The sequence below is a fragment of the Vipera berus genome, assembly GCF_964194415.1.
Source record: "Vipera berus genome assembly, chromosome: 4".
In the NCBI taxonomy this organism is placed as follows: Eukaryota; Metazoa; Chordata; class Lepidosauria; order Squamata; family Viperidae; genus Vipera; species Vipera berus.
The window spans coordinates 2421581-2436707 of record NC_138206.1 but is presented as its reverse complement, the minus strand read 5'-3'; the positions used below and the strand labels follow the sequence as shown (position 1 = coordinate 2436707).

General features: G+C 48.4%; 1 protein-coding gene across 4 annotated transcripts in view; it reads right to left on the bottom strand.

The window, feature by feature from the left end:
• The window catches only part of ATG16L2 (autophagy related 16 like 2), a 42388-nt gene continuing 27261 nt past the window's right edge, over positions 1–15127 (bottom strand). For 2 of the 4 annotated variants that reach the window (XM_081327828.1, XM_081327830.1), the window contains exons 12-18: positions 13114–13185; positions 9137–9257; positions 8880–8985; positions 6534–6683; positions 3035–3082; positions 1316–1417; positions 1–245 (exon numbers count right to left, since the gene is read on the bottom strand). In XM_081327828.1, the coding sequence (XP_081183954.1) occupies positions 158–245; positions 1316–1417; positions 3035–3082; positions 6534–6683; positions 8880–8985; positions 9137–9257; positions 13114–13185 (687 nt within the window). In that variant the 3' untranslated portion in view covers positions 1–157. Of the gene's footprint in view, positions 246–1315; positions 1418–3034; positions 3083–6215; positions 6371–6400; positions 6684–8879; positions 8986–9136; positions 9258–13113; positions 13186–15127 lie in introns of those variants that run through there. The other 2 variants (XM_081327829.1, XR_014026450.1) reach the window with 2 other exon arrangements.

Below are 15127 nucleotides of genomic sequence, written 5' to 3'. Positions count from 1 at the left end.
GAAGCCCCACATCTGGGGCGCATGGGCCAAAGGAAGACCAGCTTCTCAGCCCCACCAGCCTGTCCACATTCGGACGTCCAGGGCTCCACCTCGGAAGGCACAAACGGGCAAGTCTAGGAAAGAGACAGGGATGGTGGCAGCCACGTCTTCTCCTCGGCTACTTCCACAACACAACTTTGCGGCTTTTGTCCACGCTCCCTATGTGGACCCCAGAGGGACCCCAAGCCACAGCGTTCACGGAGGACCTGGAGAGAAAAAGAGAGGATTTCAGTCCAGACGAGGCCATTGCATGACTCTCTAGGTCAGGGCTAGGCAACCTTGGCTCTTTTATGACTGGTGGACTTCAACTCCCAGAATTCCTGAGCCAGCCATGCTGAGGGAAAGGGAGAGGTTTCCAAGCTGAGTCATGCTGGCTGAGGAATTCTGGGAGTTGAAGTCCACAAGTCACGAAGGAGCCATAGTTTCCCCATGCTGGCTCAGGAATTCTGGGAGTTGAAATCCACGAGTCATGAAGGGGCCATAGTTCCCCCATGCTGGCTCAGGAATTCTGGGAGTTGAAGTCCACCAGTCATGAAGGGGCCAAAGTTCCCCCCATGCTGGCTGAGGAATTCTGGGAGTTGAAGTCCACGAATCATGAAGGGGGCCACAGTTCCCACATGCTGGCTCAGGAATTCTGGGAGTTGAAGTCCACAAGTCATGAAGGGACCATAGTTCCCCCATGTTGGCTCAGGAATTCTGGGAGTTGAAATCCACGAGCCATGAAGGGGCCATAGTTCCCCCATGATGGCTCAGGAATTCTGGGAGTTGAAGTCCACAAGTCATGAAGGGACCATAGTTCCCCCATGATGGCTCAGGAATTCTGGGAGTTGAAGTCCACAAGTCATGAAGGGACCATAGTTCCCCCATGTTGGCTCAGGAATTCTGGGAGTTGAAATCCACGAGCCATGAAGGGGCCATAGTTCCCCCATGCTGGCTCAGGAATTCTGGGAGTTGAAGTCCACAAGTCATGAAGGGGCCATAGTTTTTCCATGCTGGCTGAGGAATTCTGGGAGTTGAAGTCCGCAAGTCATGAAGGGGCCAAAGGGGCCAAACTTTGAAACCCCATTTCAAAACAATGAATGCTGCTTTTGAGGGAGCTACCAACAACCCCCTCCCCCCCATAAATAGGCCTCTAAGAGGATGAGAGTGGACAAAGGATTCCTTTTAAGGGTTCTTGCATGTTTTTTGATTGCCCCCCCAGGAGTGAGATTTGAACTCCAAACCTCGGCAGCTTCATCTTAAGTTAATCCATGCGAGGGGAAAAAAAAATCCTCACCGGTGGACTCCCGCCAGGCTGATTTCCAACTTCCCCGTGGCCATGTTCCAGAGGAAAAGGGCACCATTGGAAGATCCAACTAAGGCGTATCTCTTATCAGGGCTGACGGTTCAGGAATTCCAAACATAAAAAATTGCCGTAAAAGAAATGAGAAGGGGGTTGGACTAGATGACCTCCAAAGGTCCCTTCCAACATTATTATGATCATCATCATTATTATTACTATTACTATTATTATTATTGTTGTTATTTATTACTATTGTTATTAAAAAGTCACTTATAACCCTTAAATCTCCACTGCAGGATCCCCATGGTTACGTGATCAAAACTGGGATGTTTGGCTTGCTTAGCGACACAAATCTCAGGCTCCGTTGTGGTCCTATGTTGAGGACTAATTTTAGTCCTTGACTTACAGCCACAATTGGTAAGTGAGGTGGACGTTAAAGGAGTCATGCTGAATTTTACAACCTTTTTTTTTTGCAGCAGTGGTTGTTAAGTGAATCGTATGGTTGTTAAGTGAATCACACGATTCTTAAGCGAATCTGGGTCTCCAACCCCCTTCCCTGCATTTTGACTTTACTTGTCAAAAGGTCGCGAAAGAGGATCGCAGGAGCCCGGGATGGTACAACAGTCATAAGTACATGCCAGGTGCTAAGCATCTGAATTTTGATCACGTGGGATGCTGCAACAGTTGCAACTGTGAAAAATGGTCATAAGTCACTTTTTTGGTGGCATTGTAATTTCAAGTTGTCATTAAATGAACGGTTGTAAGTCAAGGACTACCTGTGCTTTGTTTTGTTTTGTTTTATTTATTTCATTTCATTTCATCTCATCTATTTCATTTTATTTTTTTAAAAACCTTTATATAGCACCCTCCCCATCTTCTAACCAACTGTGGGCTCCCAACCCAAAGTTAAAACAACATATAAAATTTATAGAACTGAGCACGAACAATAGCCCTTAGACTTGTATACCGCTTCAACAGTGCTTTATAGCCCTCTCTAAGTGGTCTAAACAGTCAGCATATTTGTCCCCAACAATCTGGGTCCTCATTATACCGACCTCGGAAGGACGGAAGGCTGAGTCAAACTTGAGCCTGTCAGGATCGAACTGCTGGCAGTGGGCAGTCGGTTAGACTGCAATGCTGCATTCTAACCACTGCACCAAGGAAGGAAGGAAGGAAGGAAGGAAGGAAGGAAGGAAGGAAGGAAGGAAGGAAGGAAGGAAGGAAGGAAGGAAGGAAGGAAGGAAGGAAGGAAGGAAGGAAGGAAAGGAGGGATGGAAGGAAGGAATAGCAATAACAATAGTCATAGTAATAGCACTTAAGACTTGTACACCGCTTCACAATATTTTACAGCCCTCGGTTTACAGAGTCAGCCTGTTGCCGCCCCCCCAACAATCTTGGTCCTCATTTTACCGACCTTGGAAGGACGGAAGACTGAGTCAACCATGAGCCGGTCAGGATCGAACTGCTGGCTGTGGGCAGAGTCACCTTGCAATGCCGCATCCTAACCACTGCACCACCAGGCCTTTTAACACATTGAAACCTTAACATATCTATTTATTTAAAGCATTTATCAATGTTTTTTTTTTAGAATTTCCTTCTTCGGGTTGTGTCCCCAACTGCAGAGCAAACATTCACACAGGCTTGAACAGAGGTGTTGCACAACACTGGCCCCACAGGTGTGAAAATGATGCACAAAGGGATGAATGGACTCACCTGAACACAGCCTTGGTCCCTTCAGACCCACATTTGAATCCTTCCGCCCTTCAAAAAAATAATAATAATAAAGATGATTACTGTGAGCTGAGAAGAACTTTTGCCATGTTTGGAATCTGGGACCGGAAGGGCAAGGATAAAGATTTTGCAAAATACAAGCAACCCTCCACCCGTTTAGTGACCATCCTAAATTACGAGGACACTGAAAAAAGCGGCGTGAGGCTGTTTTTCACACTTAACAACCCTTGCAGCATCTCCCTTCCTGACAGGATCAAAATCCCAGCCTCACGGCAAAACCTTGCTGAGTGTGACACAACATCCCCTTCTCCCCTTGATTGATCAGGTCCGGTTTTGGAATCTTGAGGACTAGAATCTTGCCTGATTCTACCAGAGCTGTACAGGTAGTCCTCGACTTACAACAAGTTCATTCAGTGACTGTTCAAAGTTACAAGGATGCTGGAAAAAGTGACTTGAGGCCAGTTTTCACACTTAACGACCGTTGCATCCTCACAGGATCAAAATTCAGACGCTTGGCAAATGACTCATAGTTATGACAGTCGTCGCGTCCTGGGGGCGTGTGTCATGTGACAATGGAGGAAGCCGGATTTGCTCAACAACCGTGCTTCTAACTTGACAAGTAAAGTGATTCACATAACAACTGTGACAAGAAAGGTTGTAAAATGGGGCAAAATCTACTAAACGGCCGTCTTGCTTACCAACCGAAATTTTAGACTCAGTTCTGGTCAATAAGTTGAGGACTGCCTGTACATCTATTGCAAGTCTGAATATGGGTCCTCCTTCCCTTCATGGGGAATCAGGCAATGGGCTTGTTTCAATGTTTTTTTTTTTACACTTAAGATAGTCCTCAACTTACGACAGTTTGTTTAGTGACCGTTCAAAGTTACAACGGCACTGAACGAAGGGACATACGGCCATTTTTCACACAACTGTTGCAGCACACGGTCAAAATCCGGACGTTTGGTGGCTGACTCGTGTTTATGAGAAAAGTCATAATCCACTTAACAGAGGCCTTGCTTAGCAACAGAAATTTTGGGCTCAGCTGTGGTCGTAAGTTGAGAATTGCCTGGATTCCTCAGTCCAAGGATTTTGAAACCTAGTGAGGGCTAGAAAGGGCCAGTTGCTCAAAATCCAGATTTATTGATTGATTCGCAAAATGGACCCAACTCACTCAGGTTGAGCCCAGGCCCTGCAGAGGTAGGCAACCTTGGCTTTTTTATAACTCGTGGACTTCAACTCCCAGAATTCCTGAGCCAGCATGGGGGAACTTTGGCCCCTTCATGACTTGGGGACTTCAACTCCCAGAATTCCTCAGCCAGTATGAGGGAACTATGGCCCCTTCATGACTTGTGGACTTCAACTCCCAGAATTCCTCAGCCAGCTTGGAAACTCCCTTTTCCCTCAGCATGGCTGGCTCAGGAATTCTGGGAGTTGAAGTCCACCAGTCAGAAAAGAGACAAAGTTGCCTACCCCTGGCCCAGGGGAATTACAGAAACGAAACCCAAATCTGAAACCGATAAACCCTCATTCCCCAAGAACCCCTTGATGGGCTCCGTATCCCATGTTGCTAGACGGGGGAAAATGAGGCTGGGAATGAAAGAGGAATGGATCAAGACAGAAGAGAGTCTGGGTAGCTCCGGGTTGAACTGTGGGGTCCCTGGTGCTCTCTGAGATGGGTGGGTTTTCTTTCTTTCTGACTAGGCAACATCAATCAGTGCAAGAAGTATAGAATTTGCCACTGGCACTAATAATGTTGCCTAGCTGGGTCATGAAACGTCTGCAACAAAACAAGCCAGCAAAGAGAGTACCAAGAACCTCATAATCCTTCCCCTCCTTCAAATCTCCCTCTCTTCTAGCACTGATGGCGTTCCCTAGTTGGGTCATGAAACGTCTGCAAGAAAAGCACCAAGCTCAGAGAGCACCCAGGACCTCATAGTCTTTCTTTCTTTCTTTCTTTCTTTCTTTCTTTCTTTCTTTCTTTCTTTCTTTCTTTCTTTCTTTCTTTCTTTCTTTCTTTCTTTCTTTCTCCCTCCCTCCCTCCCTCCCTCCCTCCCTCCCTTCTCCTTCCCCTTCTTCTTCTCCTTCTCCTCCATTCTAGCACTGATGATGTTCCCTAGCTGGGTCATGAAACGTCTGCAAGAAAAGCACCCAGCTCAGAGAGCACCCAGGACCCCACAGTCTGTCTTCCTTCCTTCCTTCCTTCCTCCTCCTTCTCTTCCTCTTCCTCCCTTCTAGCACTGATGATGTTCCCTAGTTGGGTCATGAAACGTCTGCAAGAAAAGCACCCAGCTCAGAGAGCACCAAGGACCCCAGAGTCTGTCTTCCTTCCTTCCTTCCTTCCTTCCTTCCTTCCTTCCTTCCTTCCTTCCTTCCTTCCTTCCTTCCTTCCTTCCTTCCTTCCTTCCTTCCTTCCTTCCAGCACTGATGATGTTCCCTAGTTGGGTCATGAAACATCTGCAAAAAAATCACCAAACTCAAAGAGCACCAAGGACCCCACAGTCCTCCTCCTCCTCCTTCTTTTCCTCCTCCCATTCTCCTTATCCTCCATTTCACAAACCCCACTCCCTTCTAATACTGATGATGTTCGTTAATAAAACATCTGCAAGATAACCACCAAGCTCAGAAAACACCACGGATCCCACAGTCCTTTCCTCCTCCTCCTCCTCTCCACAAACCCCCCTCCTTTCTAGCACTGATGATGTTACCTAGTTGGGTCATGAAACGTCTGCAAGGAAACCACCCAGCTCAGAGAGCACCAAGGACCCCACAGTCCTCCTCCTCCTCCTCCCTTCTAGCCCTCATGAGGTTCCCTAGTTGGGTCATGAAACGTCTGCAAGAAAAACACCCAGCTCAGAGAACACCAAGGACCCCACAGTTGTCGTCCCCCCTCCTCCTCTTCTCCTCCTCCTCCTGTCTGCAAACCCCACTCCTTTCTAGCACTGGTGATGTTCCCTTGTTGGGTCATGAAACATCTGCAAGGAAACCACCCAGCTCAGAGAACATCAAGCACCCCAGAGTCAGTCCTTCCTTCCTTCCTTCCTTCCTTCCTTCCTTCCTTCCTTCCTTCCTTCCTTCCTTCCTTCCTTTTTGCATTGATGATGTTCCCTAGTTGGGTCACGAAACGTCTGCAAGAAAACCACCCAGCTCAGAGAGCACCAAGGACCCCACAGTCCTCCTCCTCCTCCCTTCTAGCAGTGATGATGTCACCTAGTTGGGTCATAAAACATCTGCAAGAAATCCAAGCTTGGAGAGCACAGAGGACTCCACACTCCTCCTCCTTTGCTTCTCCTCTTCTTCTTCCTCCTCCTCCTCCCCCTCCTCTTCTTCTTCCTCCTCCTCTCTGCAAACCCCACTCCTTTCTAGCACTGATGATGTTCCCTAGCTGGGTCATGAAATGTCTGCTGGGCAACAACCCGGCTCCAAGACCTTGAAGGACCCCACAGCCATCTTGGGATGGGCAGTCCCATCTCCAGCGACTCACCTGAACACCTGCTGGACGGTGTGCATCCTCAGGTCGAGGACCTTGAGGGCGTTGTCCCGGGAGCAACTCAGCAGCTGCAGCTGATCAGGGCTCAGGCTGAGCGAGGTCACCTTGCCTCCCATGGGGACCACCTGTGTGCAGTGGGGGTCCCTGGGGGGGGAAGCACAGAGGGGGGGGGGCTTCAGAGCCCCAGTCTTGGCCAAAAGCCTTCTGGCGATCCAGAGTTGACCAGGCCCAGGCCCTCATCTCTTGACTAGAGAGAGACCACCAGACGAAGCTATGGGCTTCACGGGGTCAGGCATAGCTTGTTTTCACTGATCCGGACCCCTTCCCCAAATATATGGCCCCAATTTCAAGGAAACCCTCTTGTTCCTCAAACAGAGATTAAATGAGAGAGTTAAAAAAATACCTGCATTGAGAACATATACATAGAACATAAACTAACAGAGGTGGAAGGGACCTTAGACGTCTTCAGACTCTGTATCATTTCAGAAAAAGTGGTCTGAAGAATCTGTTCTTCGTTTCATTTCACTTCACTTTTCACTTTGCTTCATTTTTCACTTCACTTCTCTCCACTTAAGAATCTCTTCTTAAAAACCTCCAGTGCTGGAGCACCAACAGCTTCTGGAGGCAGGTGGTTCCACTGGCTAATTGTTCTGACTGTCAGGAAGTTTCTCCTTAGTTCCAGGTTGCTTCTCTCCTTCACTAGTTTCCATCTGTTGCTTCTTGTCCTGCCTTCTGGTGCTCTGGAGAATAGCTTGACTGCCTCTTCTTTGGGGCAGCCCCTTAGATACTGGAACATCAGGTATCCAAAACTCTTCAGGATATTAATAGAATAAAGCTGGAAGGGACCTTGGAGGTCTTCTAGACCAGCCCCCCGCTCAAGCAGGAGAACTTATATCATCTGAGACAGGTGACTGTCCAGTCTCTTCTTAAAAGCCTCCAGTGATGGAGTGCCCACGATTTCTGGTGGCAAGCAGTTCCACTGGTTGATTGTCCTCACTGTCAGGAAGTTTCTCCTTAATTCCAGGTTGCTTCTCTCCTTGGTTAGTTTCCAATATTAATAATATTAGCACAAATATCACCCCCCACACACTTGACTACTGATAAATATATTTCAGCAATAATAACCCCCCCCATCCCCGTTACAAAACAGGTCTACAATTTATCAACTTCCACAGCTCTGTCTGCCCAATTAATTTGATCTGCCGTCTATTTATTGTGAAAAATAATAATCAGTTAACAGCTAAGCCAACTGCAAAACTAAACTTCAAAGCCCCCCTGCCAACAATGTATTTTAAGTTTGCAAATAAAACAAATGAAATAAAAAAAAGTATTTAAAACTCTACAGGAGTTATGGCGCAGGTGCTGTCGCTGAATAGAAAAAGTTCATTGAAGAGCAACGAAGATGATCCAAGGCCTGGAGACTAAAAACCTACGAAGAACGGATACGGGACTTAGGTTTGGCCAGTCTAGAGAAAAGAAGAAATAGGGGAGACATGATAGCAGTATCTCAGGGGCTGCCCCAAAGAAGAGGCAGTCAAGCTATTCTCCAAATCACCAGAAGGCAGGACAAGAAGCAACGGAGGGAAACTCATCAAGGAGAGAAGCAACCTGGAACTAAGGAGAAACTTCCTGACAGTCAGAACAATGGACCAGTGGAACCACCTGCCTCCAGAAGCTGTGAATGCTCTAACAATGGAAGTTTTTAAGAGACTGGACAGTTGAGATGGTATAGGTTCTCCTGCTTGAGGAGGGGGCTGGACTAGAAGACCTCCAAGGTCTATTCTATTCTATTCTATTCTATTCTATTCTATTCTATTCTATTCTATTCTATTCTATTCTATTCTATTCTATTCTATTCTATTCTATTCTATTCTATTCCATTCCATTCCATTCCATAATTCTATTCTATTCTATTCTATTCTATTCTATTCTATTCTATTCTATTCTATTCTATTCTATTCTATTCTATTCTACTTTAATTCTTTACTATTCTATTCTATTCTAAATTCTGTTCTATTCTGTAACTCTATTCTATTCCATTTTATTTCTATTCTATTCTACTTTAATTCTTAATTCTATTGTATTCTATTCTATTCTATACTGTTCTGTTCTATTATTCTATTCTATTCTATTCTATTTTATTCTTCTATTCTATTCTATTCTATTCTATTCTATTCTATTCTATTCTATTCTATTCTATTCTATTCTATTCTATTCTATTCTATTCTATTCTACTTTAATTCTTAATTCTATTCTATTCCATATTCTCTCCTCTCCTCTCTTCTTGTCTATCCTATCGTCTGTGAATGGGTCTATGGCTGCTTCTAAAGCCTTGCTCACCTGGTGTCCCAGAAACGGATCATCTTGTCGTAGTGGCCGCTCACAATGACATTGTTGGAACACACAACGTCGTTGCAGCAAGAGATGACCTGGATGGTCCGAGAACCTGCAAGGATGGGGAGCAGTCTGTCATTCGGGGGTGTGTGTGTGTCTGTCTGTGTGTCTGGAATGCCAAAGAACCCAACCATGGTGTCTGTGTGTGTATGTGGGGGTCCATCCTGCTGCTCCCCACATCCTTCACCCCCACCTTCACTCACATGCTCCTTTGACCAAGTCCCACTCTTTCACGGTCCTGTCTCGGCTGCCCGTCACAGCCTGCTGCCACGTCGACCTGAATTTGGCAGCTGTCACTTTGTTAGTGTGTCCTGTGAGAATCTCCTAGGAATGTCGGAGGCAGGGAGAAACGGATGTCTTGTTAAGAGCCAAGGAGGAAAAAAAAAAGTCCAGAAAAGTTCAGAAAACCACCTAAAACTCCAGCCACCTTCAAAGCAATCACTTTGGGTTTTTTGGGGGGGGGGCTGAGATGTGCAGAAGTCACTCGTGAGACCAGGGTTTGTTCTGGAGTAGCGGAAGGAAAGAAGGAAAGGAAAAGGAAGAGGACGGAAGACAGAGAGAAGGAGGAAGAGGAGTTAGATAAAGAGGAGGAGAGGGAAAGAGGAGATGAAGAGGAGATAAAGAGGAAGAAGAGAAGAGATGAAGGGAGAAGGAGAAGAGGAAAAGAAGAAAGGGAGATAGAGGAGGAGGAAGAGATAGATAAAGAAGAAGAAAAGAGAAAAAGAGGAGGAGGAGATAGAGAAGGAGGAAGAGAAGGAGAAAAGAAGAGAGGTAGACAGATAAGGAGCAGAGTGGAAGAAAAAGAGAACAAAGAGGAGAAGATCGACGAGGAGAAGGAGAAGAAGGGATAGGAGAAGAGATGAAGAGAAAAAGAACAGGAAGAGGAGAGAGAGGACGAGAAGAAAAAGGGGAGGAGAACAAAGAGGAGACAGACGAGGAGAAAGCGAAGGAAGAGATAGAGGAGGAAAAAGAACAGGAAAGGAGATAGATGAGAAGAAACAGAGATAAAGAGAAGGAGAAGGAGAGGAAAGAGAGAGAGAGAGATGAGAAGGAGAAGGAAGAAAAGGAAAGAGGGGTAGATAAGGAGCAGGAGAAGAAAAGAGGAGAACAAACGAAGAAGGAGAAGAAGATGGAGGGAGGAGGAGAGAAAAAGAACAGGAAGAGAGGGATAGATGAGAGAGAGAAAGAGAAGAGAAGGATAAAGAGGAGGAGGAGGAGGAGGAGGAGGAGGAAGTAAAGGAGGAGAAGCTGATATCACCCCGTAAAAGTTCCAAGACTCTGTTAGGGTCAATAAAATGAATAATCAATAAAAATGATTAGCTTTTCCAAGGAGCTGATTTCTTGGCCAGGCCTACCTGGCGGGGCTAATAGGCTAGGACAGGGGTAGGCGACCTCGGCTCTTTTAGGACTCGTGGACTTCAACTCCCAGAATTCCTGAGCCAGCATGGGGGAACTATGGCCCCTTCATGACTCGAGGACTTCAACTCCCAGAATTCCTGAGCCAGCATGGGGAAACTATGGCCCCCTCATGACTCGTGGACTTTAACTCCCAGAATTCCTGAGCCAGCATGGGGGAACTATGGTCCCTTCATGACTCATGGACTTCAACTCCCAGAATTCCTGAGCCAGCATGGGGAAACTGTGGCCCCTTCATGACTGGTGGACTTCAACTCCCAGAATTCCTGAGCCAGCATGGGGGAACTATGGCCCCTTCATGACTGGTAGACTTCAACTCCCAGAATTCTGAGCCAGCATGGGGGAACTATGGCCCCTTCATGACTTGAGGACTTCAACTCCCAGAATTCCTGAGCCAGCATGGGGGAACTATGGCCCCTTCATGACTCGTGGACTTCAACTCCCAGAATTCCTGAGCAGCATGGGGGAACTATGGCCCCTTCATGACTTGAGGACTTCAACTCCCAGAATTCCTGAGCCAGCATGGGGGAACTATGGCCCCTTCACGACTCATGGACTTCAACTCCCAGAATTCCTGAGCCAGCATGGGGAAACTATGGCCCCTTCATGACTCGTGGACTTTAACTCCCAGAATTCCTGAGCCAGCATGGGGGAACTATGGTCACTTCATGACTCATGGACTTCAACTCCCAGAATTCCTGAGCCAGCATGGGGGGAACTATGGCCCCTTCATGACTGGTAGACTTCAACTCCCAGAATTCCTGAGCCAGCATGGGGGAACTATGGCCCCTTCATGACTCGTGGACTTCAACTCCCAGAATTCCTGAGCCAGCATGGGGGAACTATGGCCCCTTCATGACTTGAGGACTTCAACTCCCAGAATTCCTGAGCCAGCATGGGGGAACTATGGCCCCTTCACGACTCGTGGACTTCAACTCCCAGAATTCCTGAGCCAGCATGGGGGAACTATGGCCCCTTCATGACTCATGGACTTCAACTCCCAGAATTCCTGAGCCAGCATGGGGAAACTATGGCCCCTTCATGACTCGTGGACTTCAACTCCCAGAATTCCTGAGCCAGCATGGGGGAACTATGGCCCCTTCACGACTCGTGGACTTCAACTGCCAGAATTCCTGAGCCAGCATGGGGGAACTATGGCCCCTTCATGACTCATGGACTTCAACTCCCAGAATTCCTGAGCCAGCATGGGGAAACTATGGCCCCTTCATGACTCGTGGACTTTAACTCCCAGAATTCCTGAGCCAGCATGGGGGAACTATGGTCCCTTCATGACTCGTGGGCTTCAACTCCCAGAATTCCTGAGCCAGCATGGGGGAACTATGGCCCCTTCATGACTCGTGGACTTCAACTCCCAGAATTCCTGAGCCAGCATGGGGGAACTATGGCCCCTTCACGACTCGTGGACTTCAACTCCCAGAATTCCTGAGCCAGCATGGGGGAACTGTGGCCCCTTCACGACTCGTGGACTTCAACTCCCAGAATTCCTGAGCCAGCATGGGGGAACTATGGCCCCTTCATGACTCGTGGACTTCAACTCCCAGAATTCCTGAGCCAGCATGGGGGAACTGTGGCCCCTTCACGACTCGTGGACTTCAACTCCCAGAATTCCTGAGCCAGCATGGGGGGAACTATGGCCCCTTCATGACTGGTAGACTTCAACTCCCAGAATTCCTCAGCCAGCATGGGGGAACTGTGGCCCCTTCACGACTCGTGGACTTCAACTCCCAGAATTCCTGAGCCAGCATGGGGGAACTAGGGCCCCTTCGTGACTCGTGGGCTTCAACTCCCAGAATTCCTGAGCCAACATGGGGGAACTGTGGCCCCTTCATGACTCATGGACTTCAACTCCCAGAATTCCTGAGCCAGCATGGGGGGGAACTATGGCCCCTTCGTGACTCGTGGGCTTCAACTCCCAGAATTCCTGAGCCAGCATGGGGGAACTATGGCCCCTTCATGACTGGTAGACTTCAACTCCCAGAATTCCTCAGCCAGCATGGGGGAACTGTGGCCCCTTCACGACTCGTGGACTTCAACTCCCAGAATTCCTGAGCCAGCATGGGGGAACTAGGGCCCCTTCATGACTCGTAGACTTCAACTCCCAGAATTCCTGAGCCAACATGGGGGAACTATGGCCCCTTCATGACTGGTAGACTTCAACTCCCAGAATTCCTCAGCCAGCATGGGGGAACTGTGGCCCCTTCACGACTCGTGGACTTCAACTCCCAGAATTCCTGAGCCAGCATGGGGGGGAACTATGGCCCCTTCGTGACTCGTGGGCTTCAACTCCCAGAATTCCTGAGCCAACATGGGGGAACTGTGGCCCCTTCATGACTCATGGACTTCAACTCCCAGAATTCTTCAGCCAGCATGGCTCAGCTTGGAAACCTCTCGCTTTCCCCTCAGCATGGCTGGCCCAGGAATTCTGGGAGTTGAAGTCCACGAGTCATGAAGGGGGCCAAAGTTTCCCCCATGCTGGCTCAGGAATTCTGGGAGTTGAAGTCCACCAGTCATAAAAGAGCCGAGGTTGCCTACCCCTGGGCTAGGAGGAGGTGAGAGGAGAAAACAAGCAAACCATAATCGAACTTGCAAAAGCTATTTCCATCCAACGTAGTTCTTCTGAACTGCCGGTCCTGCTTTGGCCCTTTTTCACCGACACGCAACCCGCTCGGATCCGCTATGCCGAATTTTAGCCAAGGAGGGCCAACCCACCCAGAAAAACCACCCCGGGGGGTGGGGGGCTCACCTTAATTTTGCAGTCCTCCACCTTCCACAATTGGGCAGCGTTGTCGTACGTGGCGGCTAAGATACAACACCCCTAAACGAGGAGAAGGTTTGGAGAGAAGCAGCTGGGTCGGGGTAGGACACACACACACACACACACACACACACACACATGCACAGAGCCCGCTATGGGGCAGGAAGCAACTGACGTCCTCCTTGGATGCTCCCCACCTCCGTCCAGTGAAAACCGTTCCTCCAAAGGACTTACTCCTTTGAAAGGCAGAGGACCACCTGAGAACACCAAGCTACACGTTGTTCAGGGCTGCTTGAGGTTCTTCAAATGCCGAGCTTTCTCAAGGTCCTAGCAGGTCAGTGACTGCTGGGTGACTTTGGGCCAATCACCGGGAGACGGGGAGTTCTAGTCCTGCCTTAGGCAGGAAAGTCAGCTGGGTGACTTTGGGCCAGTGTGTCTCTTACAGCCCAACCCACCTCATAGGGCAAGGCTTTTCAACCAGCGGTACGGGTACCCCCTGTGCTACGTTGGCACCTGGCAGGTGGTACGTGCCCATCCTAGCAAAGTGGTAGCGGGGGAGGGGAATGAGCTGAACCGGTGGCAGCACCGCACAAGCCCGAGCGAGAGACGGCTGGAGCTGCAGGGCTGTCGGGGCTCAGAGGAAGCGCCAGGATCAGCGCCAGGATCCTGCTGGAGCTCAGCACTGATCCCGGCGCTTTTGCTGAGCCCAGAAGAAGCGCCGATCAACTGGAATGTTGCAGCATCTCCAGGGTCTTGTGATTGACATTCAGATGCTTGGCAACGGATTCCTATTTATGACGGTCACAGTGTCCCAGGGTCATGTGAAGGGACCAAAACCTGCTGCAACCACCCAGCAGACGGGGGGGAAAAATAAAAACCAAACACCCCCCCACCCCACCCCCGCTGCCAATCCTCACAACCATGAAAACTTCGGACAGGAGGAAGAGCGCCGCCGGGCGGGCAGGTAGGTGTCTTGCTCGGCTGTGGCTTGGGGGGCACTTTTTTCAGGGCCATTGTAACTTCGAACAGTCACTAAGCCAACTGTTGTAAGTCGAGGACTACCTGCATTTTATCACTTTTTTCCTTTTTTTTTGGTCATCCAGTTTTTGACACTTTGTTAGGTGACTGGTGGTACTCGGATGTTTATTTATTTATTTATTTATTATTTGCATTTATATACCGCCCTTTCCCTGAGGACTCAGGGCGGTTTACAGGGAGTTAAAAATCAAACATACAAAAGTTAAAAACCAAGTTAAATGGTTGTTGATAAATGTTGCCGTATCCTAAAAGTGGTGCAATGGGTGAAAAGGTTGAAAAGCCCTGACATAGGGTTATGATACCACTCTAATGGCAGAAAGTGAAGAAGAACTAAAGAGCCTCTTGTTGCGGGTGAAGAAGGAGAGTGCAAAATTTGGGTTGAAACTTAACATTAAGAAAACCAAGATCATGGCATCCGGCTCTCTCAATTCCTGGCAAATAGATGGGGAAGAAATGGAGGTAGTAACAGATTTTATTTTCCTGGGCTCCAAGATCACCGCAGATGGGGACTGTAGCCAAGAAATTAAAAGACGCTTGCTCCTTGGGAGGAAGGCCATGGCAAATCTAGACAGCACACTAAAAAGCAGAGACATCACCCTGTCAACAAAAGTGCGTATAGTCAAGGCTATGGTCTTCCCAGTTGCAATGTATGGCAGTGAAAGTTGGACCATAAGAAAGGCTGAGCGCCAAAGAATGGAGGCCTTTGAACTCTGGTGCTGGAGAAGACTCCTGCGAGTCCCTTGGACTGCAAGGCGATCAAACCGGTCAGTCCTAGAGGAGATCAACCCTGACCACTCTTTAGAAGGCCAGATCCTGAAGCTAAAACTCAAATACTTTGGCCATCTAATGAGAAGGAAGGACTCACTGGAGAAGAGCCTCATGCTGGGAAAGGTTGAGGGCAAGAGAAGAAGGGGACGACGGAGAAGGAGGTGGCTGGATGGAGTCACCGAAGCAGCAGGCGTGA